The sequence below is a fragment of the Erpetoichthys calabaricus genome, chromosome 4 (genome assembly GCF_900747795.2).
Source record: "Erpetoichthys calabaricus chromosome 4, fErpCal1.3, whole genome shotgun sequence".
Lineage (NCBI taxonomy): Eukaryota > Metazoa > Chordata > Cladistia > Polypteriformes > Polypteridae > Erpetoichthys > Erpetoichthys calabaricus.
In genome coordinates this window covers 242,667,488-242,694,571 of record NC_041397.2, presented here as the reverse complement: position 1 = coordinate 242,694,571, position 27,084 = coordinate 242,667,488, and the positions used below count along the sequence as shown (strand labels likewise).

General features: G+C 38.8%; 2 protein-coding genes across 2 annotated transcripts in view; one reads left to right on the top strand and one right to left on the bottom strand.

Moving 5' to 3' along the window:
• Window positions 1-27,084, top strand: part of arhgap31 (Rho GTPase activating protein 31) — a 1,181,844-nt gene that overhangs the window by 96,217 nt on the left and 1,058,543 nt on the right. The gene's annotated exons all lie outside the window — the stretch shown is intronic.
• Window positions 2,508-27,084, bottom strand: part of tex55 (testis expressed 55) — a 41,907-nt gene continuing 17,330 nt past the window's right edge. Inside the window, exon 4 of the mRNA XM_028800486.2 lies at window positions 2,508-2,754. Within this exon, the coding sequence (XP_028656319.1) occupies window positions 2,716-2,754 (39 nt within the window). The 3' untranslated portion in view covers window positions 2,508-2,715. The remainder of the gene's footprint in view (window positions 2,755-27,084) is intronic.

Below are 27,084 nucleotides of genomic sequence, written 5' to 3'. Positions count from 1 at the left end.
AGAAGAAAGACATACTTAAGAGTGATTGTCTGTCTACTGGAGAATCTATTTGCAAACACAGCAGGTAGAAATGGAATTAAGTACCCCAGAAAAGGATGAAGCTTAAGTGTAGCTCCACCTCAGTCCTCTTTGTGTGTGCACACTTAGTAGCTTTGTCTGGCTATTGACTAGTGTTTTTAAATGAAGGATCATCAGGTGTATCAGTGTCAGGAGAAGAGAGAAATCAGTGAAAACCAGAAGCAACATGTCAAATCATCCTTCTGCCCATCCATACAGAGTCCTAACTCAGACTAGTAACTTGCTACCTAAAATACAATAGGAAGTATACAAATCTGGCTAACAATACACCCTCTTGACAGATTTTCCAGAAAATCAAGGACCTTCCTGGATAGGCAATACTCCCGGCTCAACTTCCCCACTGTGGACAGCGCATTAAAAAGTTGTAATTTCAAACAGGTACATAGGTCAATTTAGTCTTGTGGGTGACATAATGGAACAGTGATTAGTGTTGCTCCACCACAGTCCTGAGTTCAGATTCCAATCAGGTCACTGCCTGTATGGGTTTTGCATGTCCTCCCTATGTTTTTCAAAAGTTTTCCTTCTATATCCTAAAGATGTGGATGTTAGATCAGTTAGTGACTCTAAATTAGCCTCGTATGAATAAGTTGTGGCTATGTACTGGAGTGTGGCGTGAGATGGATTGGCACTCCATCCAGAATAGGTTCTCACCTAGCACTGTTCACTGCACTGGCTCCTCATGTTCTTTGAATGGTATAAGTGGGTTAGAAAATTTACTCATTGAACTATTTGCAATGGTCAGTATTGGCGTATTGCATTTGAGAGCACTGGAAATTTGAACCTTTTACTAATTCATCTTCTCAACCTTGGTCAGCATCAGCTTTCTTTGCTGTCACTGGTTGGTTCTACCTATCTTCCTCAGATCTGGAACATCTTTCTTACACTGCTCACTATAAGTTTATCTTCACAATGGACAACATTTGACAGTTTCACAAGTATGTCTCTGTCTTATCTTCTGATGAGTCACTTGATTGTCATCATGAAAGTGTTCAGTACCAGTCCATCTATATCAAGAAGGCCCATACAGGCTTATCTTTGCCACACAGGTTAGGTTAAGCCTTTCTTTATTAGCACTTGCTCCTCCTCACTAATTCGTCTTCCTCCCATGAGTCAGTACTGGTCCAAATTTTTTTTTTGGTAAAATTTTCAAAGTGGCGAAGTTTGTCTTTCACTGCTCATGGAAGTCAAAGCTGAACAACCACTCAACATCTTGAAACTAATTAAAACAAGTACAATCTTACTTTGCTCTGTTCAATGGGACTCAGTTAACAAACCCAATACCCTCCCACACAAGGGAAATATGGCTGAAGACGTCTCTGTTCCAACAAGGAGAAATAAATGACTAGCAAGTCACATAGTCATGTGAGGTACTTGGAATGCAGTTGGTAACATAATACAGGTTTACATTTGAGTCTCACAGAGCTTTCCTATGCATTTTCTACCCATTTACTTGGTCATTGCACATAACACTCCTGAATTACGGATCATGTATTTTACCTCTTATACAGTCCATCAGAGCTTCCCCTTCATTACAACTGTCCTTACATCCTGCTCCAACAAATACATCTGCAGCACTTCATATAAAGTGAAATTGAGTAAGGAGAAGTGAACTTAAGGCCACGTAGTGTGATTATCTTCAGAGACAGAGTTTTAGGGTTTGCCAGCAGTCACACATTAGTCATATTGAGATTTTCACTGTTATGGGACACTAGCTGTCTTGTCTGTAAATAAATGTGAAGTTTCCTCCAGTATGACTGGCACCTGTGTAAGAGTTTTGCAAAAATCTTTTTACCCAGCAGAAGGTAAACAAACTTTGATCTTATATCACCCACCTGTGTGTCCCTGTCTGTGGCTCCATCTTTTTCATTTGAGGTATCTCCTTTTTTGGAAATCTTTACATACTGTACATTATTGAGCCTTTTACAAGCAATGTGGAGATACAAGAGTGCTCTGGATGGGCAAGGGTCTTCAGGGGGCTAGGTGGCAGGTGATCATCTGTGCTTTCTCTGGCTTGAGTGAGTAGGAGACAGCCAGTCTTGATTTACTATAGCTTCCCAGATGCATGAAAACTAACTTACCTTTATTATGGCCAGCTGTCAAAAGGACAAAAGCAGCACTAAAGATAGGCAGACCCTCTAGGAAACATTCAAGTTGTTGTCACTGAGACCTTTAGAACATACAAACTGCATGGACTTGGGACTCTCTCTGTGGAGTGAACATCAACTGGTGCTGCCCTGTGAACAGCCCTCAGACTGAAATCACTGGTGTGCTGGAGAGCCCCTTCCACCCTCTGCTGTAAGTGATGAGAATTGTGAGAGTTGGCAGGATGAAAATTTGACTGCAGGTCTATAAACAGGTAATGAGAAGTAGATGACAGGCAACCAACGCAGCCATGGGAGTGGCCTAGTGACAGATACATACACGCACGCTTCCTGGGCAAAGTGACTTTACTTTGGAAACAGGTGTTTTTTACAGCAGTGGTGCCAGACCTTGCACAAATACATTCAGTGGTGAGTGAAGAGTCAGTGGTCTGCACTGTGTGGTCCCCTCGTTTAGTGGAACCTGGCAGATGAAGTAGTCTGGGCTCCTGCCATGGTTTCATCCCTCTTCTTCCATTTCTTCGGGACAGTGGCCAATTCAGTCTGCTTCTGCCTTGTTCTTGATCATGGCCTGCACCTGTAGATACAGAAAAGGAGATCTTCTGAATAACACCACTTATAACTGTTGTAAAGGTGCCGTCTCAATGACCAATATAGAACCGGGAGTGTTTAATTGTGCAGGGTAGAGGCAGGCTAGCTGTTTAGGTATCTGAATGCCACACTTCTTGCTTATAGACATATCTGAGCCAGGCCCAGACTCTAGAAATGCAGTGAAATAGGTGGCCACACTGTGCTGTGGTCAGCAACTATAAGTCAGAAAAAGGGAAATATACCTGCAAAAAATATCAATCTAACTTTTGGTGTGATTAATCAATCTTTATTTTATATATCACATTTTACAGTGAATAATTTTGAGGTGCATTACATACCCACTGCATACTTTTTATGCACGAGAAGTGCATGAAATTTAAGTAACTTGTTAAAGATCACCCAGTCAGTCCTTATTTTCACTGGGTACCTTTCACAGTAAGCACCATCACAAAATGCAAATAAAAGTAAAATACAATGCAAAAAACAATACAAACCATAAGACACCCAAACAAAAATCACAAACACTGGGAGGAACCCACTATTTTCTGGGCATCACATCACATGCCAAAACAATAAACTAAATGCACCAATGGGTGGATTGACCCTCAGAACTGATTAAAAAAAAGCACAACCAAAAACAGCATCCTCTAAAGCCTTCATTAAATTTGTGTAGAGCCATGCAGATAACTAAAGCAATGTTATATTGGGCATTTTGCAGTAAACACCATAACAAGGGACTTTACAAAATAAATAAACAATCTATCAAAGTATAAGGCTAGTTTTAGGGCTGCTGCCTGGGTTTGAATCCTTGCCTGGTCTCTGTGTGGAGTCTATATGTTTATGCTGTGTTTTATTGGGGTTAGTCCAGTTTTCCTCCACATTCCAAAACATGCACATTAGGCAAAGCACTGATTCTAAATTAATCCCATATAAGTGAATATATATGTTTGATTAGTTCTTGTCTGGCACCTGATACTGTCTGGAACAGCTCTTTCGAATTCATGACTCTGAACTGGATTAAGAAAGTTGAATTATCTATGGATTTAAGTTTTATTTTGTATACTTCATCATTATAGGTCAGTTTGTGCAGATCTAAGTTATGTAATGATTGTCATAGAAAAATCAGAATAAAGCATATACAGAAAACAATGGTGCATTTCATGTGATGGGTGTTACAGACAGGTAGTCTAGGACAGATTTAGGTGAGGATAATGCACAATTTAGGATTAAGAATAAATCCATTAGTATTGGAATACAATATAGAATAGCATGGATTTTAATATTAATACTAAATGATCCTTTAAAAAGTCAGAGAACACCACTTACAGCACGTAAGCACCACAGTACTAGGAATGACAGGAAGAGTGAGAAATCTCAGATGTGAGAGGCTCAGGAGCACAGTTCTTCTGTCACGCTGATCATAATAGACTCTCCCATTCCTTCTTTTAGAGACAGACTTGGGTGTTGGTTGTGACTGCCTGCAGTACTCTGGAGAGGCTCTCTTCTGAATTCCTGACTTGCGTCAGTTTAGGTGGTGCTGCGTCAAGCCACACCGAGCATGTGAGAATGCACTGCCATTCCTTGTCCAACAGTGACTATGCACTGGCAGTGTGTTAAATATTTGGTTATTACTGCAAGCATTGCTGTTCCTCAAGATTTGTTATTAAGGGCAGACTGTACTCTATTAGAAACTTATTGGATGAAGTAAGACAGCATGACCATCCAGTTTGACAAAACTGCAACAGAAATGGCTGAGAGTGCAGACCTTTTAATTTATTCATTCAACTTTTTCTACTGAGGGTTGTAGTAGCAGCACACTGACCTGGTCTAACTAAGTCTCCCTATCCACAGCAACTTCTTGCAGCTCTTTTTGGAGAATATTCAGATGCCTTCCAGACAGATGAGAGATATTGTATAATTCCTTTTCTCCCAGTGGGCCAATGACTTAAATAGATCATTAAAATTGAAAAGTGTATTGAAGGGGCATTCTAACTACATTTGCAAACCAGCTCAGCAGTTGAGAAATTCTAAGGCCCTCCTGTTTTGCCGATCAGCTCACCCAGTCATGAACAGTAAGCCCAGTAGCCCATTGGAGGAACCTCATTTTCTCTATTTGTACTCACAATCTTATTTTTTAGTCACTACTCAAAATTTGTGACCTGGGATATAAAGTGATGGGTAAATCAATAGGTTTGTTGAAAAATTTTACACCTATGTTTGTAAAACTGGTGCTGCTGTACTCACTTGTTGATCAGTCTCATGATCATCTCTACTCATATTCTTAAACAACATCCTGAGGTACTTAAACTTCTCTACATGGAGCAATTGCTTAGTCCTGACCTGCAGGGAACATGGCATTCTCTTCCAGGATAAGACTATGATCTGAGATTTCTACATGCTAAGTCTTATAGTTTCCTCATCACACTCAGCTGCAGACTATTCCAGTGCACTCTGGAGATCACAGTCTGATGGGAGCAAAAGGCTAACATTACTTGCAAACAGAGATGATGCAACCCTTAGCTTCTTAAACTTAATAGCCTCCAAAAACTTTGATAACCTGTCCTTGGGTGGGTTTCCATATCCCTGCTCTGGAAATTTTTTTTTGATTTACATAGAACATTCATGAGGGTCGGTTATGGATTGTTGTTTGTCTGGCACCTCCTCTTAGACCAATTTGCCAGGACTAGTCCTAACAGGAACACATATTTCCAGACAACATAGCTCTAAGGATCATTGAGGCACACAAGCTTCCCAAAACAACAACAAGATCACAATCATAGTAGGGTAGTGTGATCAGTGAGTTTAATTTCAGTGGGAGACACCAATGACAGACAGTATGCATGTGTTGAATAACAAACTGGATGGCATTTTTTTGTATGGTTCATTTTGCTGTGATCACCCTCACAAACCAAAACGATGAAAGCAAAAAACACAGGTTAGCATAATGTGGTAGCGAATGGGAGGATGGCAAAGTAAAATATCAAGAGACGGAAAAAGGATCCCAAAAAATGAAATGGGATTCCAAGGAAAACAAAACAAAATGAAATGAGATCAGATAAGATGGTAGAATTTAGAGATTTAGAGTACTGAGAGAAGGATTTGAAGGCACGGATAGAGCAAGATGGAAAAGACATTTGTGAGGAAAATAAGAAAAGGACTGAGCATCTGGAGAAAGTTGAGGTGCAAGAGATTTAATGGAGGAATACATGAATTATAAGAAAATTGGAGGCCACTGGGGGAGCAATGGAGGACTTAAAGAAAATAATAATCAAAAAGAAAAGGATTGGGCATTTATGAGAAAGGTATAGATAGACAACTTTAAAGAATGGATGGGATCTGTGAGAAACTAAGGTGGGGTAAGTGCTTAATGGCTCAAGAGAGATGGACAGTGCCTGAGAGTTTCTCAGATTGCCAAATAAAGATGGAGGTTAAAACAGTTAAAGGGGCTATTAAAAACAGATATGGGATGTGGGGGACTTCATGAAGAATATCAAGAATAAATATCAAGAATAAGAACTCCTAAAGTAGAACAAGAAATGGCAGCTTTAGACAACTTAAAAGTGCTAGAAAAGTGGAATTAACCTTCAAGGGTGGCACAGGAGTTAGTGCTGGTGTCTTCCTAACCCTTTCACTGCCCGTTTGGTGTTTATGCATTCTCCACATTAACATTTTCTCCTGATTTTTCGGTTTCCTTTCATATCTCTAAGAAATGCAGGTAAGGTTAAATGGTTTCCTTAAATTTTGTTGTGTTCTGCAGTGGAGCAATGTCACATCAGAGGTTTTTTCTTGTCTTGTACATGTTTATGTCAATATAAGATGCAGCTCTCCAGGGGCCTCATGTATAAACAGTGTGTACGCACAGAAATGTTGCGTAAGAACGTTTCCATGTTCAAATCGCGATGTATAAGACCTAAACTTGGCGTAAAGCCATGCACATTTCCACGGTAGCTCATACCCTGTCGTACGCAAGTTCTCTGCTTGGTTTTGCAGACTGGCGGCACCCAGCGTAAAAGCAGTGCTACTGTTCCTGTGTGATTACCCTTTCTTTTTTAGATCCACATCCCTGATGCGGCTTTATAAATACACTAAAATTAACCACATATTGTTTATAAGTTTAATGCATCTGATTGTAATTAACCTGTAACAATATAATGGTCCACAGAATGGTCAAACTATTCTAAATACCGTAACTGCTTTAGCGTTGTTACTCTCACTGCACCTTCTTCTTGTTCTGTCAGCTGCTCCCGTTAGGGGTTGCCACAGCGGATCATCTTTTTCCATATTACTCTCACTGCACCACTCGGAGTATTTATATTACTGTATCTGAGTGTGAATCACAGATCTACAGCGATTGGAAAGAGAATTATCGGTATACAGCATCAAGTACACACTGCCTCAGCCATTCGCTATTTGAACTGCTCTCATCCGACCAATGCTTCAGAGCCTTTCCTGTTCGGACCTCGTGGTTCACAAACAGTTTCATCCCAAGAACTATACACGCACTCAATCAGTCCATCAAGTGCTCCTTGTAGAACTGTTTGTACTTGCAAGTTACCATCAGGTTATTGTACTTATGATACAGTTATAATATTGCACAACCTGAGCCACTTTATAAAGCGTGTATTTACATATGATGACGATATCATTTTTAAGATGAAATGCAGCAAAATATGTTTATTATATTATACAGATAAAACTTTAACTGTAACTACACGGTGCCGCAGCGCTAGCGAGCTTGAGCTTCGTTCACGGTTTGTTCCTGCCTCGTGCTGTATTCATGCTGTGGCTGGTGCAACACTGGAAGGATAGATGGATAGAATAATTAAACATTACGAAGATATTTCGATGTTCCTTAAAAGTTTTGAAGAATTGGCATTCTAAGCTTACAGATGGCTTAACGTCTATTACAGAGCTGATTGTGTGGTGATTGGTTATTTGGAGAAAGAAAAGTAAGGACAGGAATTGGAGGTTAGTACGTTTGAAAAAGACAGTACTTCTGTAATAAAGCATTTCATCGAAGGTCGTGCATGGCGCAGCAAGCATCTTGCGTAAGACATGAACAATCATTGCACCACCGTGTTCCATTGTTTAATAACATGCTTTAACTCATATCATCATGAAAATGATATCATGTATACTTCTCAGTATTTTAATTATTCAGAGAGCTGTAATATTATGAATGTAATGGATTCTGTGTCCTGTCGGAGGAAGAGCACGTAGTGATTCAGGCACATAGAGCACATATAAGATCAAATACACAACAAAGCATTTAACGTGCTACTTTAGTTATGATAGGATTTGAGAAACTAGTAAATTAAATGATTTTAAGAAGAAGTTTATGATGTTCTACTTTAATGACAAAATAAACTACGTGATTAAAGTGGAAATTTCGAGATTAAAGTTGACATTTTGTGCTTTTTTCATATTTTTTTTTCACTGTACCCTAATAAGCTTTCATATGACACTCAGACGGTGGGCTACGAGTTGCCTTTTTACGCCGACTTTGATATGTGACAACTTCTTTTTTATTTCGGGCACTGTGCAACTTTGTGAACTTGAGCTTTCGAGTTTCTCCGACACGCTATGTCACTCGATCAACTTCCTTTTGTTGCTTATATAACTGTTTAAACCAACAAATAGTACGTTTTTCTTTTCCTCCATTTGGTATTCGCTGAAATTCTTCTATTTTTCCTCGTACTTTTGCCATTGCCTTTTCACAGAATGCTGAGCTTAAGGGCTATTTATATTGCTTTGCATATTCAAAGAGGCATAATTCTGGGAGGAGTTGGGGCGGGACAGCAGGCACGTGCACAAGCGTTACTTTTCACGCCGATCGGGATTTATGTAGCAGAAGAACGTGGAAGTTTGCGTACGCACAAATTCCTGCATCTGGATTTTTCTGTGCGTAAGCAAATTTCGGCTTTTGTGCTTATGTCATGTTATAGTGCGAATTCTACGCACAGCATTACGCATGAGGCCCCAGGACTCTGTACTGGAAAAAGCTCATTCAAAAAATGGATGGATGGAAAGGGTCATTAGAGGAACAAAGAGAGTGAGACCTCATAAGCAGGGTGTGGCTACATGCACAAAGATAGAGAGAGATGGTATATTGAGATAAGATGTGATCTCCTGATATGTGCCTGAAAGAATGTGCAAAAGAACTGGACAACAGACTTAACCAGAGTGATAAAGTTTCTGGGCTCAATGCAATAGGTTTAAGCGCAGTTGCCAGGTGTCAGTGTTATACAGTTTTTGGTATCTTACACTTTGGACATTTTTAGTTTAAGAAGTTTGAGGAAGTGCTCATATTCCTTTATTGCAGACAGAAAATAAAGTGATGCAGGTTTTGTCTTGTATGTTCATATCAAATATTCATCCTGCTTTTTCTTTTGTGTCTTTTTTCACAGTTTGCAGCCACGCAGATTAATGTGCTCAATAACTTTCTGCCATTTCATTCTTAATAGCGCTCAATAATAATCTGACTAGTAACTGCTGGAGACGGCACTCATATAAAGGGCAAACACCTCTGTCTCAGTCACCACAATGTCCCAAAAATGAAAAAAAGCATTGATTAATATTTATTTGAATGAATTAGACTTTTAAGAATGAGCTTGTTAAAATTTATGTTGGAATGCAGGAAATGAAGGAGATTAATTAAATGGGAAATGGGCAGCTCAAATAACAATTAAATGGTTGTTAAAGAAATGAAGGCCAAGACATTTCTGGCATATTAGTAGAAAAGGGGCATTTCTGAGAAGGATGAAATGAGCAAGAAGCACTACAGCTGTGCCCTCTGCTGGCAGCTCTCAGTCCAACCTGGATATTATCCTGCTGGCATTTAGAGAAATAATGAAAACAGGGCAGAGTTGGGATCATGGACTGGAAAGACAGGAAACTCAGAAATTTTGTTAGATCCTGGCTTCAAGATCTAAACTACACTACTGTGCAAAAGTCTTAGACCACCCAAGAAGACTATTTTAAAGCTAGTTATTGAAGTATTTATAGGCTTATGGAAACTCTGCAACACATTACAGTTAATACAAATAAACAGCAATACAATTAAAAAGTATGAAGAATGACTTGCATTCTTAAAAACAAATCAGTATTTTGTGTGGCCTCCAGTAGAATGCAAACTGGAACAGCTTTTTTTCCCTAAGCTCCTGTATATTTTTTTAAGTAGTTCTGTCATAGATTCTTCAAGCTTCTTGCAGGAGTTTCTACAAATATTCTTTTGAGTTTTGTTGCTTTTAGGTTTGGGAGAGCTACAGTATGTTGAAATCAGGGCTCTGAGTTTGCCAATGTAATACCTTTAGTGTTCTGCCTGCAGACTTGAATTCCAAGCTGGTCTTGCAGTATGTTTGTGGTCATCATGGTACTGAAAGATGAATCTTTTACCAATAAATCATTTCCCTCAAGGTAGAGCATGATCATAATCTGTTTGTACTTCAAACCAGTCACTGTTCCATTGATTTTGACCAGATTTCCAATACTGCTGGCTGAAATGCACTCAGTGACCATGTCAGAGCAACCACAATATTTCACATAAAGCTGAAGAGAGGCATCAATGTACTTTTTGTCAACCCTTCTTATCACATACTGGTGCCTTCATGAACTAAAAATATCACATTTGATCTCTTTTCTCAATAAGACTTTCTGCAATTAGTTGTCTCTCCATGCTTTATTGCATGTCACATACTGCAGTTTAAACTGCAGGTTGCCTTTCTGCAAGAAAGGTTTCTTAGCTGCAACATGCCCCATTGCTTTTAAGATTTCTTTGCATTGTTGAAGCATATACTTTGGTACCCTATGGCACTGACATTATATTGAGAAACCACTATTTCTCTGTCCCCCATAAAAAATGAATTCCATATACTAGAAGCATACATTGGATCGTCTACAATTTCTGTCTTAAGTTTGCTGAGTTTCTCCAAATTTTTTATGACAGCTTGAATGCCACATGTTGACAATCTGGTTTGGTGTGCTACTGCTCACAGACCATAGCATTCCTGATACAAAACTATGATTTTATCTTAGCTATTTCCAAAGCACTCTTTGATGCACCCCAGTATTTGTGGTAACCGTTTGTATGTTAAATTGCACCACAAGCACACTTGGTTCCACTAACCACTATCTCATTCATTTAAATATGGTATGCTGTTGATAGAATATAACAAATACATGGAATGGCTGTGATAAATGGAGTAGCCAATAACCCTCTCGAGCACATGACAGGGTCAAGGGTTAAGGGTCCTCTTAAAAGCCATAACAGACTTCCTGCAAAAAGAAAGCAAATACAGAATACAAGGAAAATGCAGCCCTATACACAGAAGTTCTTAAAGTATATTGTATCCTTCTCTTTTTGACTTTAAGTGATGGGAAGTGCTACCATTTACAAGATGGTGTAATAACAGCTGGGGGTCAAATAAAAGAAACAGAAATATGTTCTCAAACTTTTGTTTTTTTCATATGATTTGGATTTTTATTATTGGTGTTTGACTTTTATTAAAATAGTATGAATGATAACTAATTATTTTGTAGCAAAACAAAAGAGTAATGAATATTGGGACAGTGGAACAGCAACACCTTCACAAGTTTGTCATGTTAAAGTTACACCCCTAAATAGTGCTGATAGACATACAAAGAGTACAGAAGATATACAATATAAATAAATCTTTCCAGACTAACTTTCATGGGAACTAAGGAGTAAATGTTACTTGTGAAGATTTAAAAGTGTTACCATTAACTGGACTAACAAGTGGCTAACAAAGGTCCACAAAAAAAAGAATACCATAGTGACTGTCTGTCTACGCATTACACTCCCCTAGAAATGTACAGTAAATCCTTTTTTTTTTCTATACATGGGTGCAGTGTACAGGACAAAGTGAACTGTTGCCATTCTGCTAGGCTTTAGTGGCATACAAGGCCTGTTAAGACAGCAGATTTAACAGGGATGTGAAAATTCAACTGCGCTTCCCCCGTTTCTCCTACATTCCTGAGTAAATGTTGTGGACCACCAGGGGGCGCCCCAGCCACTCTGACCCCAACACAGACAGACGTGGGACACAAGTGCAAGCACACACATTTATTTTTCTTTCTTTCTTTTGTGGGAAACGCCTTCCCCCCGTTTCCCACATGTACAGCAAAGTCACAAGCATAGTCACAGTACACAAAACACACTTCTTTCTCTCTTTTCTTCTCTCTTTTCCTCCACTCCTCCTGGCAGGCTTTGTCTTCTCCCACCTGACTCTGGCTCCCAGAGTAGTGGCTGCAGGCTCCTTTTATATGGCCCCTGGTTTACTTCAGGGTGTGGCGGAAGTGCTGCAATCAAGGGCTCAGCAGTAGCTGCAGCACCTACTGGCGGCGCCCACAGAAAAACAGGGCTGCACCAAACTCTAGCTCCCATGGAGCCCTGTCGGAGTTGGAGGGACTGCTGCAACCCAGGGGGGCTGCCACCTAGTGCTCTGGGGGAGGTAATGCTCTTAATACGCTCCCTCCCCCAGTCTTTCCAGTGCAGGAACGTCCCGGCTGGACAAGAGGTGAAAATTAGAGTTGAGCTGACACCTTTGTAAAGGATCCTTCAGACAAAATGATAGGTGCCCAAATGAACATTTATCTTGGGCTTGAAATCACAAATTGAATATGCCTATATGTGATGGACAAAACAACGCATCTATAAGCAGGCACTGGTTCTATAACTGGAAGTGACGTTGATCCAATTAGTTGAGGCTACACCTTTCTTCAAAACTAGCTGCACACATTTCTTAGTGCTTGGAGACCTAAAAACTAAGGAGTTGCTCTCCTTTTGGGGAGCTGAAAGTGGACAATACACTCTCGGCATGAGCTGAAAACTGATGAGCCAGTCTGCCAGGCCAAAGTTTGTGCCAGGGACTGAACCCAGTCTGAGAAGACTGAGAAGTAGCCACCATACACTCTTAGAACATTAGCACCACGCACTCTTCAGCCAGAAAGAGTAAAGCGTTTTCATATTAAGTTGCAGAGGACACAACAAAGAACCTAACAGCAAGCTGAGAAAGGCAGAATCACAGCACACCGCAGACTTGGACCATGTAAGATATACAAAATGGGGCACTCTAACGCAAGAAACATTCTCCACTTGAACTCCTGGCAACAAAAGCAACAACTCTACACAACATCAGACACTATCCTCGAAGACTTAGGTATTGTAAAACTATTTATCTGTACTAAAATAAATTAGAACTCTAAATTGCCAAGAAACAGCCAGCTTCTTCTGTGTTACATGTTTGTCTATCTTGTGCTCTGACTTCTATTTCAATATATACTGTATGCAGCTATCATATTTCTGTAATCTTTGTCTTTATCAATAAATTATATTATTCTGTTTCTTAAAACAAGTGTGCTTCAGTTACCTTGATATAAATCTAATGGCCGGAGACCCCATCCTTCAGAGAAAAGCAAAGAAAATGAAATGGGAGCCTTACCAAATTATTCTATTAATTATCAGCAGTGCCAAAGGTAGAACTGATAATTAATTAACCAAGTTAAATTCTCTTCTTTTCCTACTGCAGACTGGGTTCCTAGAGTTGTAGAGACCTCAACTTAACCCAGCAGCACAAACCATATGCCAGGAATGCATTCTGGACAGAATGTCACATGTTCAGACAAGTTTAGAATTGCCAATTAATTTAATCAACTAAGACACAGGGAGAACTGGCAAACTTCACACAGGTAGAGACAAGGTTGGGGTTAGAACCCAGGCTCATGTAGTTGTAAGATAGCAGCACTAAGCAGAGTGTCATCCTTAGTTAGCATCAATTCATCCAGTAGTTTTAAAAGCTGCTAATTCTGATTCTAAATGTTTGGATTGAATGGTCTGTTTATAGTTTCACAACTACATATGTATGTGGGGAATAGTATATTAGTTATGTATGTGCTGCTGATTCACTATTTTAAATGTACAGTGTTCTGCATGATGCTACATGCTTCCTATACATGCTAAATAGTACATACTTTCATTGTGGGAGGTTGTCAGGTTTGGATCAGTTTTGCAGAAAAGAAGGTAACTACTTGGCAGGAGCAGAGCCCTATGAAGCCTTAATAGGAAGAAGATTATAACATACCAGCTAATGTCCTTGCAAGGTATGCAGCTATGCCAGAACATTGGATGATTACTTCCAGGAGGCAGCAGAACATATATGCATAAAAAGTGCTCCTGAAATGATTACTCCAGAGGCATGGAAATGAATAAAGTTAATTTCATAATTTACAAGGGTACTTCAAAAATTTTCTGCACATCATTTTTCCCAAAAAAAAATTTGGCGACATTACAAACCTATTACTTCTTAATGTAGTCTTGCTACTTCACAGTACCCTTATACAAGCTAACTCAAGTTGTTATTGACTTCCAGAAAATGTTTTTTGGTTGAGGGTAAGCTGTTTATGCACCATTTTTATCTGTTTGTTATCACTTGCAAAGTTGAATTGTTCAGTGTCATGTTGTGAGACAGCGTGGTACAGGTTAAAATGAAAACTAGCTATTCAAGACATATGAGGAGGCAGGCTATTGGAAAGTATTGCCCTGCACGTTTACCAATGTCGACATCATGAACATCCTTCAAAAGTGAAATGGAATTTAAAGAAGGAGAAACAATGAGAATAAAAGCATAATGCAAGAGCTAAAATGAGACACACAGTTATAAGTGCATAGAATTCTAATTACTAGGAACAAGAAAAAGGAAATTTGGAACCACAAGGAAACTTTACTAGTCTATTACTGTCTACAGTGGAAAAGTGGAATTCAAGGAGGAGTCAGTGGTGCATAGCACTAATGTAAAATGTACAATCAAAGCCAGGTGATGATGAAAATTAACACAGCTTCCTGGAATATAAGGCAAGGAAGAAAACCTTAAGAAATGAAAGGCTAATTAGGGCCCATCATAAAAGAAGTGAGTAGAGTATGGAGAAGAGGGCATCAAGAACCCAGGAGGAGATTATAGAAAATGCAAAATTGCAGACATCACAGTTAAGTACTGCACATAGTGTACCATAAACCTGGAACTGGAGTTTCACATTAAATATTTCACAGTTCTGTTTTATTTGGGGGGGTTGGGGCAAAATTATTTTATTGGAATGAAAAAAATTACGAAGAAAATGGGCATTACAGTGATTAATGTTGCTGCCTCACAATCCTTGGTTCTGTTCAATAATGGCAGTCTCCTGTATGGTACAGTGTGGCCTAGTGGTTAAGACATTTACTTTTACTGCAATACTGTAGTTTCAGTGCCTACCATTGATTCAGTGTATGTCCTTGAGTGAGTCATTTAATATCACCCTGTTGAAGTATGTATAGACCCACTGGACTATGCATCTGCATTTTCTAGACATTGAGAGGTTTTCATTATAGAAGTATGTTATGTAAAATAAAGGTGAAAGCTCTGTGAAGGCTTCTGGGCTATTTGTCATCTAGGCCCTTTGTGGAAATTTCCTTAGAGGGACAGATCAGTTAGGCATGTGTAATGATAAAAAAGTGCCCAGAATAGAGAGTGAGTTTTGTGGTTTGCTCATATGAGTGCACTGTATGATGTGGCTTTTTCAGTTTTAATCTTACAGATAAGCTATGGATATTCTTCTTTGGAAGTAGTTTTATGACCTCAGATGTTTAATCCAGTGCTTTTCTCTTTTCTTACTGTTTAGTTATTTACATGCCAATGTCCAGCACTATGAACATCAATTATAACTAGTCAATTGTGTACCTTACTTTAAAATGTCTGGATGTTCCTTACTCGAAAGTGACTTGTTCAAAAAATTCTGAGAGAGCAGTAATTAAAGCTTCTTGATCAGTTAAAATTCAAATAGTAGATATCTGTAATTTTAAGTACCCGTAGTTAAAATTAGAATTATAGATGTGGTCAATTACATATTAACAAATTAAAACTGGATTATAAAAGTGAAAACTTACATTGACGATGTCTTTATTTTGAACACATTAAAGCTATCGGTAATTTGAATGTTAGGTAGTCAAAATGTGATTACAGATGTCTCTAATTGAGAACTCCATAATTTTTTGGGGAAAAACAGCAGTTTTTAAACTAGATAAAAGGGAAGTACATGTACTGTATCTGCAATTTGGATTCTGGCTAGTCAAAATGTAATAACGGATACACTATATCTAATTAGGATTTAATCTAGTCAAAACATAAATGGAAATTTTGAAAAAAGTAAGTAGCACATGACATTAAATGTTAAAACAAAGAACCCATGTTACTTCAACATAAACAAGGTTGATCCACTTTAAAAAGCAGTTCCAGATTTTATTGAAGGGCTGCTTTGTTAATTCTGAGCTCAACATTAACACTTGTGATGCTATGTGAAAGTGTTTAACTTATTTATCTGATTTAAATTACTGACTGGTCTAGTATTTTATTTTTCATGCAGTGTGGTGTATTGGTTAAAGCACCTGACTTCAAGCCCATGGCTGTGGGTTCAAATCCCGCAATTTACACTGTGTGACCATATGTCACTTCACTTGCCTGTACTCAAAATTTGAAAAACAAAAGAAATGTAATGAGTTGTATCTCTTGAATGTTGTAAAGCACCTTAGAGAAAGACATCAGCCAAATAAATATAATTATTTATATTTTTCCCTCCTCATCTTTTCTGAATGTTTTTTCACTAGTTTTGCATTTGGCTATGGTCAGTGTCACTACTGGTAGCATGAGGCGATACCTGGACCCTACAAAGGTTGCACAGAGGTCCAACTACTCCAGGATGGCACATCAATACGTGCCATTGCCAGAAGGTTTGCTGTGTCTACCAGCACAGTCTCAAGGGCATGGAGGAGATTCCAGGAGACAGGCAGTTACTCTAGGAGAGCTGGACAGGGCCCCTCATAGAAGGTCCTTAACCCATCAGCAGGATTACTGATTATATATCGGAATGTCTGACACCTTATATTCCAAATCGTAACCTCAGATCCTCAACTGAGTGTCTCCTTAGAATTCCAAGAGCAAAACTTAAAAGAAGTGGTGAGGCGGCCTTCTGCTGTTATGCACCTAAAATCTGGAATAGCCTTCCAGTAGGAATTCGCCAGGCTAATACAGTGGAGCACTTTAAAAAACTACTGAAAACACATTATTTTAACATGGCCTTCTCATAACTTCACTGTAATTTAATCCTGATACTCTGTATATCTAATTCATTATAATAACTATTCATTCAAAATCTGTACTAACCCCTACTCTCTCTTCTGTTTCCTTTAGCACCATGATGTTCCAACAATGATGGATGGATTAAAAGCCAGAAGTCTGTATGACCATCAGCATCAAGTGACTCCGTGAAAAACCATAACTACAAAGAGGACTATTTCATTTATGTTAGGTAGAATGCCCAGAGGGGACTGGGCGGTCTCGTGGCCTGGAACCCCTACAGATTTTATTTTTTTTCTCCAGCCTTCTGGAGTTTTTTTTTGTTTTTTCTGTCCACCCTGGCCATCGGACCTTACTCCTTTCTATGTTAATTAATGTTGTCTTATTTTAATTTCTTATTTTGTCTTTTATTTTTCTTCTCTTCATTATGTAAAGCACTTTGAGCTACTTTTTGTATGAAAATGTGCTATATAAATAAATGTTGTTGTTGTTGTTGCTCCTTTGGGCAAGGAGGAACAGGATGAGCACTGCCAGAGCCCTACAAAATGACCTCCAGCAGGCCACTGGTGTGAATGTCTGTGACCAAACAATCAGAAACAGACTTCATGAGGGTGGCCTGAGGGCCCGACGTCCTCTAGTGGGCCCTGTGCTCACTGCCCAGCACCGTGGAGCTCGACTGGCATTTGTCACAGAATACCCGAATTGGCAGGTCCACCACTGGCACCCTGTGCTTTTTTTAGATGGGAGCAGGTTCACCCTCAGCACATGTGACAGATGTGAAAGGGTCTGGAGAAGCCGTGAAGAATGTTATGCTGCCTATAAGATCGTTCAGCATGACCGGTTTGGTGGTGGGTCAGTGATGGTCTGGGGAGGCATATCCGTGGAGGGACGCACAGACCTCTACAGGCTAGACAATGACACCTTGACTGCCATTAGGTATCGAGATAAAATCCTTGGACCCATTGTTAGACCCTATGCTGGTGCAGTGGGTCCTGGGTTCCACCTGGTGCACGATAATGCCCGGCCTCATGTGGTGAGAGTATGCAGGCAGTTCCTGGAGGATGAAGGAATTGATACCATTGACTGGCCCTGACATAAATCCAATAGAACACCTCTGGGACATTATGTTTCGGTCTATTCGTAGCTGCCAGGTTACACCTCAGACTGTCCAGGAGCTCAGTGAAGCCCTGGTCTAGATCTGGGAGGAGATCCTCCAGGACACCATCTGTCGTCTCATTAGGAGCATGCTCCAACGTTGTCAGGTGTGCATACAAGCATGTAGGGGCCATACAAACTACTGAGTATGATTTTAAGTTGCTGCAATGAAATTTTGGCAAAATGGACTAGCCTTCCGCATCATTTTTTCACTTTGATTTTCGGGGTGTCTTTTAATTTAGCCCTGTGTAGGTTGATAATTTTCATTTCCATCAAACAATGTGGTATCCTTTCATTCCTAAAACATTACCCAGTCCATATCAGTATAGATATCCAGCATGTTTTTTCCCCATTAAGATCTGATGTGTTTTCAAATTGTTCCTTTAATTCTTTGGAGCAGTTTTATATATATATATATATATATATATATATATATATATATATATATATATATATATATATATATATATACAGTTTGAGCATGTGGAAAAACAGCAGGTGCAAAAGCAAAACCATAAATAGTGGAGCAGAACCAGGAACAAAAGTGGTTTGTCCAAGTAGTGGAGATTCTCAAATGAAAATGGCACCTAAAATTCTGATACGCAAGAACAGAATGTTGAAAGCTAAATTGTTTGAAAAAAAAATCTCACATTCTGGTTTCCAAAGTAAATGCCACACATTATGCTAAACTTGACCCAATTCACATACAGCTTTAATGTGAATGACCCCGATGCAGACTGTGTCACATGGCACAAGTAACTGCACTAGAACAGAAACCCAAGCTGCTGGAGATGAAGCATGACCTTAGTTTTATTAATATTAATTAACCGCTTTGTTGGAATTATTGTTACAATTGCAATTTCACAGTAAAGCACTTGAAGAGGCTATTCTGAGAGCACTTTAAAGGCTTAATATTTTATATGTATACATATTTCCATAATGCCATACAATAGCATAGCCAAAGGGTGAAGGAATGAAAAACTGAATAGAAATGTGCACAAATAATAATAATAATAAAAATAAAAGAAGCCCTTTCTCCTCTAGACTACTGATTAAAGCATGTGGGATTCTGAAAGTTATTTTAAAAAGAAGTGAGTGGCAGACTGGGCAAAATGCCCACGCTATCCTGAAGCCTGAGTGTACTAGTCATAAATGAGTATGTCAATTAGGCAAAAGAGGAGCTTTGCCTATTGTTTAGTGTTATTTTTCCCTTGGTGAGAGGAATCCAGATCTGCCCTTGGTTGTCGGCTTACATATTGACCTATGGCAAAACTGAAAGAAGCAAGATTTTCCAGTAATACTGTGGATTTAAGAAGAAATGGAAAAAAAGGACAGATTGTTCAGAGACTCAGTAGTATTTCCCCAGCATTTCTCAGAGGGTGACCTTTCAAGTTCCCATTGTATTAGTCAGTGGTGTTTTACTTGGTAAGGGCTTCCACATATGGTAGTAACAATTTATTATGTAAAAATGGTGCTTTTCCCAGTTATGGACTCTTTATGCTGTTTAGGGTCAGTTTCTTCTACCTGATGCTTCTGTGTAAAGTCTAGCACATCTCAGTCATATAATGGAATAAAAGTGATTAAAAAATTGATAGATTTGGTGAATATTGCTACAAGTACTTGAGGATCCACATCAATAACAGACTGGACTGGCCTTGTAACACTGAGAAACTATATAAGAAAGGGAAAAGCAGACTCATTTTTCCTAGGAGACTGCGATTTACTGTACCTATTCTACAACTCTGTGATGGCCAGTACAATTATTATGCAGTGGTGTGCTGGGCTAATAACATCACTTCAAGAAAGGCCCACCGAATCAACAAGTTAATTAAAAAAGTCAGGCTCAGTTATTGGAGGTAGTAATGGAAGAAATAATGAAGACAAAACTGGTGACCCTTAAGAACAATGCTGCGCATCCTCCCTCTAACACACTAGCTAGCATTGATTACTTTCAGCTAATGAATTATTTAGCAGAAGTGTGTAAAGAAATGCTACTAGGACTCATTTATACCAACGAAAATAAGCCTTTATAATAAGTCACTGTGAGTGTGACAGCTCTTTTTTTCTTTAGCCAAGTCAGAAGTATTTTTTTTCTTTTTAGTTTTCTTTCTTTCATTCTGGTGTGCATTTCAGAGGGAGATTGTTGTTTGTCATAATTAATAGTATTTATTTATTTACTGAGTTTCTGTAAAATGCAGAATTTCACTTTAGGGACAAATAAATGCTATTTATTTAATATTAATCAGTTAACACCTTAAAGTTATTAAAACATAACACTAATTAATGAGATATGCTTCCATTTTAGATTCCCTTTCCCAGCTGATGTCCTTGAATATGTGATTCGGTATTTAACCTGTGAGAATTTTGCTTCATCAGCTTTACTGATACCTTTGAAAATTTTGGAGACCTGGGGCCTCATGTATAACGCCATGCGTAGAACTCACACTATAACATGGCGTAAGCACAAAAGCAGGAATGTGCGTACACTCAGAAAAATCCAGATGCAGGAATCTGTACGTACGCAAACTTTCACGTTCTTCCACTACGTAAATCCTGATCAGCGTGAAAAGTAACGCACGTGCATGTGCCTTCTGTCCTACCCCAACTCCTCCCAGAATTACGCCTCTTTGAATATGCAAATCGATATAAATAGCCTTCTGAGAAAAGACAATGGGAAAAGCACGGGGAAAATATAAGAATTTCAGCGAATACCAAGTGGAGGCAAAGGAAAAACGTACTATTTGTTGGTTTAAACAGTGGTATAATCAACAAAAGGAAGCTGATCAAGTGACAGAGTGTCGGAGAAACTCGAAAGCTCAAGTTCACAAAGTCGCAGAGTGCCCGAAATAAAAAAGAAATCACATATCAAAGTCGCCGTGAAAAGGCAAGTCGTAGCCCACCGTCTGAGTGTCATATGAAAGCTTATTAGGGTACAAACAAAAAAATAGGCACACAGTGGGGAAAAAAAGCATGAAATGTCAACTTTAATCTCGAAATTTCCACTTTAATCACGTAGTTTATTTTGCCATTAAAGTAGAACATTATAAACTTCATCTTAAAATTGTTTAATTTACTAGTTTCTCAAATCCCATTGTAACTAAAGTAGGACGTTAAATGCTTTGTTCTGTATTTGATCTTCTTTGTGCTCTGTGTGTGAATCACTACCTGCTTCTTAAACGGGCTTTCTCTTTCTCCAAAAGGACACATAATCCATTACATTCGTGATATTACAGCTCTCTGAATAATTAAAATACTGAGATGTATACGTGATATCTTGTTCATGATGATAGGAATGAAAGCATGTTATTAAACATGGGAACACGGTAGCGCAGTGCTTGTTCATATCTCAAGCAAGAGGCTTGCTCCGCCATGCGCAACCTTCAATGACATAATTTGTCACAGCAGTATTGTCTCTTTCAAACGTACTAACCTCCAATTCCTGTCCTTACTTTTCTTTCTCCAAATACCCAATCGCCACACAATCAGCTATGTAATAGACGTGAAGCCATTTGTAAGCTTAAAATGCTGATTCTTCAAAACTTTTAAGGAACATTGAAATATCTTCGTAGTACATGTTTAATTATTCTATCCGTCTATATTTCCAGCGTCGTGTCAGCACAAGAATACAATGCAATGCAGGAACAATCCCTGAACTAGCTAGCACTGCGGCACCGTGTCCTCACATGTTTAATTATTAACAATACAGATTATTTAAATGAAGTTAAAGTTTTATCTGTATAATCAACATATTTTGCTGCATTTCATCTTAAAAATGAATACTGTCATCATATCTAAATACGAGCTTTATAAAGTGGTGCAGGTTGTGCAATATTATAACTGTAGTGCAAGTTTACAGTGAGGTAATTGTACTTATAAGTAAACAGTTCTACAAAGAGCACATGATGGACTGATTGAGTGCGTTTAGAGTTCTTGGGATGAAACTTTTTCTAAACTGCGAAGTCCGTACTGGGAAGTCTCTAAAGCGTTTTGCCATGGCTGAGTCAGCGTCTGCTTCATGCTGTATACCGATAATTCTCTTTCTGATCAGCTGCTGCTGTGATTCCCCATTCAGATACAGTGATATAAATACTCCGAGTGGTGCAGTGAGAGTAATATGGAAAAAGATGATCTGCTGTGGCAACCCTTAATGGGAGCAGCTGAAAGAAGAAGAAGATGCAGTGAGAGTTACAACGCTAAAGCAGTTATGGTATTTGGAATACTATGGCTATTCCCTGGACCATTATATTGCTGCAGGTTAATTACAATCAGATGCATTACACTAATAAACAATATGCAGTTAATTTCAGTGTATTTATAAAGCCGCGTCAGGAATGTGGGTCTAAGAAAGAAAGGGTGACCACACAGGAACAGTAGCACTGCTTTGACGCTGGGTGCCGCCAGTCTGCAAAACCGAGCGGAGAAATTGCGTACGCCAAGGTATGAGGTACCGTGGAAATGTGCGTGGCTTTATGCCAAGTTTAGGTTTTATAAATCGCGATTTGAGCGTGGAAACGTTCGTACGCAACATTTCTGTGCGTACGCACCATTTATACATGAGGCCCCTGGATTAGGTTGCCAACTCTGTTCATGACTGATGATGCTGAACACTTGATTGTTCTCTGCACAACCTCCTGTACTGCTATGCCTTTTTTTGCTCAGTATTGACCAGAATTGCCCACAGCACCCCAAATGCAGTCTCACTTGCACAATATATTGATGTACAAAATTATTAAATCCTGGAAGTATGGCAATAGTGCCTATGTCAGTCAGCAGATTTTTCTGTGGAGTGTATTTTCTCCAGGAATGCTATTAACTGCAATTTTTCTTTTCTTTGCCCTTTAGTGTCAACTGCCCTTGTATTTTGTTAGTTGGAAGTTATATTAACAGGTCTAATTTCATCTCATTGTCAAACAGTTTTAACATAATCCATGGTTACAGATTTGGGGGGGGGTGTCAAAATTATTAAGTTCATAAGGCCAATATTGCTGCATGTGTACTATGTACAGTGGAACCTCGGTTCACGACCATAATTCGTTCCAAAACTCTGGTCGTAAACCGATTTGGTCGTGAACCGAAGCAATTTCCCCCATAGGATTGTATGTAAATACAATTAATTCGTTCCAGACGGTACGAACTGTATGTAAATATTTTTTTTAAAGATTTTTTAAGCACAAATATAGTTAATTACATCATAGAATGCACATCGTAATAGTAAACTAAATGTAAAAACATTGAATAACATTGAGAAAACCTTGAACAACAGAGAAAACTAACATTGCAAGAGTTCGCGCTATACGCGGGCCTTACGACCCGATCGCTGTATAAATGCTTTTTTTTAATGAGTTTTAAGCACAGGGGAAAATAAGGAACATTTGAACAAATCTGAACTTTATTTAAAAACCAACCACAAGCAACCAAGAAAGTAACATTGCAGCAGTTCGCGCTATACCCTTACAACCCTATCGCAGGGAAAAAAAAAAGAACATTTGGAAAATCCTTAACTTAATAAACAACCAAGAAAAGTAACATTGCAACAATTCACTCTACGACCCGAAAAATGAACATTTGAAAAATCCGTAATACAAAAGCTAACCATAAACCACCAAAAAAACTAATCTTGCATGAGTCGAGTTCTTGCATGAAGTGAGGAGGAACTGGGTGGAGAGGAGGTTACAGTGCTTAGAAGCCATGGTTAACTGCAAAAGCACACAAAATACTGTAGAGCACAAAGAGTTCACAGGTAAAGTACGCACATCTGACTGAGAACAATGAACAGGGAGAGGCAGAACACGTGCTTAAATACAGTAATCGGCGCGTACGAACTAGAAGGGAAATGAAATAGAGCACAAAGAGTTCACAGTGAAAGCACGCACATGCAAGCACGCACGTCTGACCGAGAACAATGCAACACGTGCGGAAATCATCAGCGCGCACAAACCGAAAGGGAAACTGGCTTGTTCGTATACCGAGTGTGTGGTCGTGAACCGAGGTAAAAGTTTGGCGAACTTTTTGGTTTTAAACCGATTTTTACGTGTACCGAGACGTTCGTGAACCGAGGTTCCACTGTACAGGGAAATTCTTAGTCTGGCAGCACCAAGCAAACGTCAGGAAACAGCATGGGTTTTTAAAAAATATTTATTTCTAAAATTTTACAGTATTTTTACTTTATTATATTTGTGTTAATGCTTGTAAATGGTCTATGGTATGGAAGAGGTTTGGTACAAGCCGGGATCAATGGAATCAATAACAATCCTTCCATTACAAAAGTACTGCATGGTGTGCTGGCTCTGTAAAGCCAAAATTATGTCAGAGACTGCACAGACATCTGTAGCCAATTCAGGGCACTTTAGCCCATTGTCTCCCTGTCTACTTAGAGGCCTGTTCCTAACCCAGAAATGGTTCCAAAGAGGCCTGAAGTAACTCTGGAAGTGGCTAATGGGCTAGGCTTAATGTTGAACTTGGAGTTGGAAGTGGAGACAAACAAGGGTTTTACTGGTGATTAGAAGAGTAGCCTCAGAGAGTGGAAAGAAGACATTATTTTTGGTGAGAAAGGAGTATACTTGAAAGTGTCTGAGGGGGATAAGTCCAACAAGGATTCTATGTAATAGAAAAGCAAGGAGAATCGGTTAAAAAAGACCAAGAGGTCCTGTAGGTTTATTGTTTTCCCTCTTGTTTGGTACTTTGAGTCATCCCTTATTCTTCTCTCCTTGTATTTAATAAAATCAAACCCACTTTGAGTCTTCTTGGGTTCAGGAACAGCTTGAGAGTGACCATTTTAGTCTACAATGACCATATAGTTTATTGTTTTCATATTGTTATTTAGAAATGTGTGTAAGGGATCAGACCTTTTACACAGCATAGTCATCAGTGCTAAATTTATACTTAAAATGTACAGTAGTGACCAAAGGTTTTGGCAGTGACACAAACGTGTTTTGCAAAATTTGTGGATTCAGTTTTTGTGGTGGCAATTCACATTGTTTTTATGTTATTGTGCAGAGTGATCAGATGCATATTAATTCATTGCAAAGAGCTTTATTAACATAAAAAGTTAACTAATTTTGGCCCTGGTACAAAATGATCAGCTAAAAGTATCCAGCAAGCGCCAGTACTATCTCCTCCTGAGGAGTCAGCTACAGAATTGTGTTGCCACCGATTCAGAGCTTGCTCAGTACTGGAAGCCGGGGAGTGTGAGTGCATCTAAACGCACAGTGAGGTGAAGACTTTTGGACAGCAGCTTTATGTCAAGAAGGGAAGCAAAGAAGCCAGTTCTTTCCAAGAAAAACATCAAAGACACACTGAAATTCTACAGGAAGTACAAAGATTGGACAGCAGAAGACTGGTGCAAAGTTATTTTTTCAGATTAATCCTCCTTCTGACTGTTTGGGACATGTGGAAAATCGATTGTCCGGAGAAGGAAAAGGTGAAGCTATCATGAGTTCTGTGTCGTGCCAACAGTGAAGCGTCTTGAGATAATCCATGTGCGGGGTTGCTTCTCAACCAAGGTAGTGGGCCCACCCACAATTCTGCTCAATAACACTGCCATAAATAAAGAATGGTACCAAAATGTCCTCCAAGACCAACTTCTCTCAACAATACAGGCACAATTTGGTGATGATCTGTGTATTTTCCAGCATGATGGAGAACTGTGTCACAAGGCAAAAATAATAACGAAGTGGCTCGGAGATCATAACATTGAAAGTTTGAACCCATGTCCAGGAAACTCCCCAGACCTTAAACCCATTGAGAACCTGTGGTCAATTCTCAACAAGTGGGTGGACAAGCAGAAGGCCACAAATTGTGATCAACTCCAAGCACTAAAAAGGCAAGAATGGATCACCATCAGTCAGGATTTGGCCCGGAAGCTAATATCCAGCATGCCAGAGTGAATTGCAGAAGTTATGAAGAAGAAAGATCAACACTGTAAATATTGACTCTTTACATAAATTTGATGTATTTGCCAATAAAAGCCTTTGAAACTTATGAAATGTTTACATTGTTCTTCAGTATACCATAGAAACGTAAAAAAAATAAATTTAAAAAACCTGAAAATGCTGAAGCAGTGAAGTTTACAAAACATAACGTTTGTGTCACTGCCATAACTTAAATATTAGTTCCATATATGCACTTTTAAGAGTACTTTAACACTTTAAAGGTTTATTTAACACTGGAGACTTTGCTGTGTTCTCTGAGAAGAGCACTAGATAAAGATAAAGAGTAATGAATTAAATTGGCTGCAATGAGCCAGTGTTGTATTCAGGATTGTTTCCTGTTCATAGGCATTACTTATGAATGCTTTCAAATCACTTCAGTGTTTTTTGTCTCCCTAATGGGATGTGAGTGGTCATATTACTCCTTTTCACAAAAATCTGAAAAAATGGGGATTGGTATTATAGGCATGTGAAGTGTTGCTTTATGCTGTTTCAAGGTTGCTGATCATGAATATGATAATATTTTTGATATTTGGTTCTTTACTCGTGGTCCTAGCCCTTTAAGAAAGGTTGAAAATGACAAATTTCAAACATAAGCATGTGTAGTATCATTTTAGACTATTTCAGGGTCAGTATTTACAAGTATAATATAATGTTGTTTTTGACTCTGTACTAGGGATTTAACTCTCTATGGACCTCTATCAGAGGGTGAAAAATTACAAATTTCTATTACAACTGATAATATTTAGACTTTAAACATTTAAAATGAAACACACATCTTAATATTTTGTATATATTTGATGCAACTATTATACCTCATGAATTAAATCATTACATTTCTTATGAACACCCTGAACTGGGTGCCTTTTGCTAATTCAGACTTTTTTTATAAATTCCAAACTGTCCTTTTAAGAATGAGGATGGGAGTGTGATGAGTATGCCCCGTAATAGAATTATATCGTCATCTAGGGTTGATTCATGCCTAGTGTCTGATACTACCAGGATAGATTTCAGCTCTCACGGCCTTGGTTGGATTAAGCAGGTTTCAATAATGACTGGATGAATAAATTGACTTTAAAATGGTACATGTTCTCTTTATTTTTATGTGGC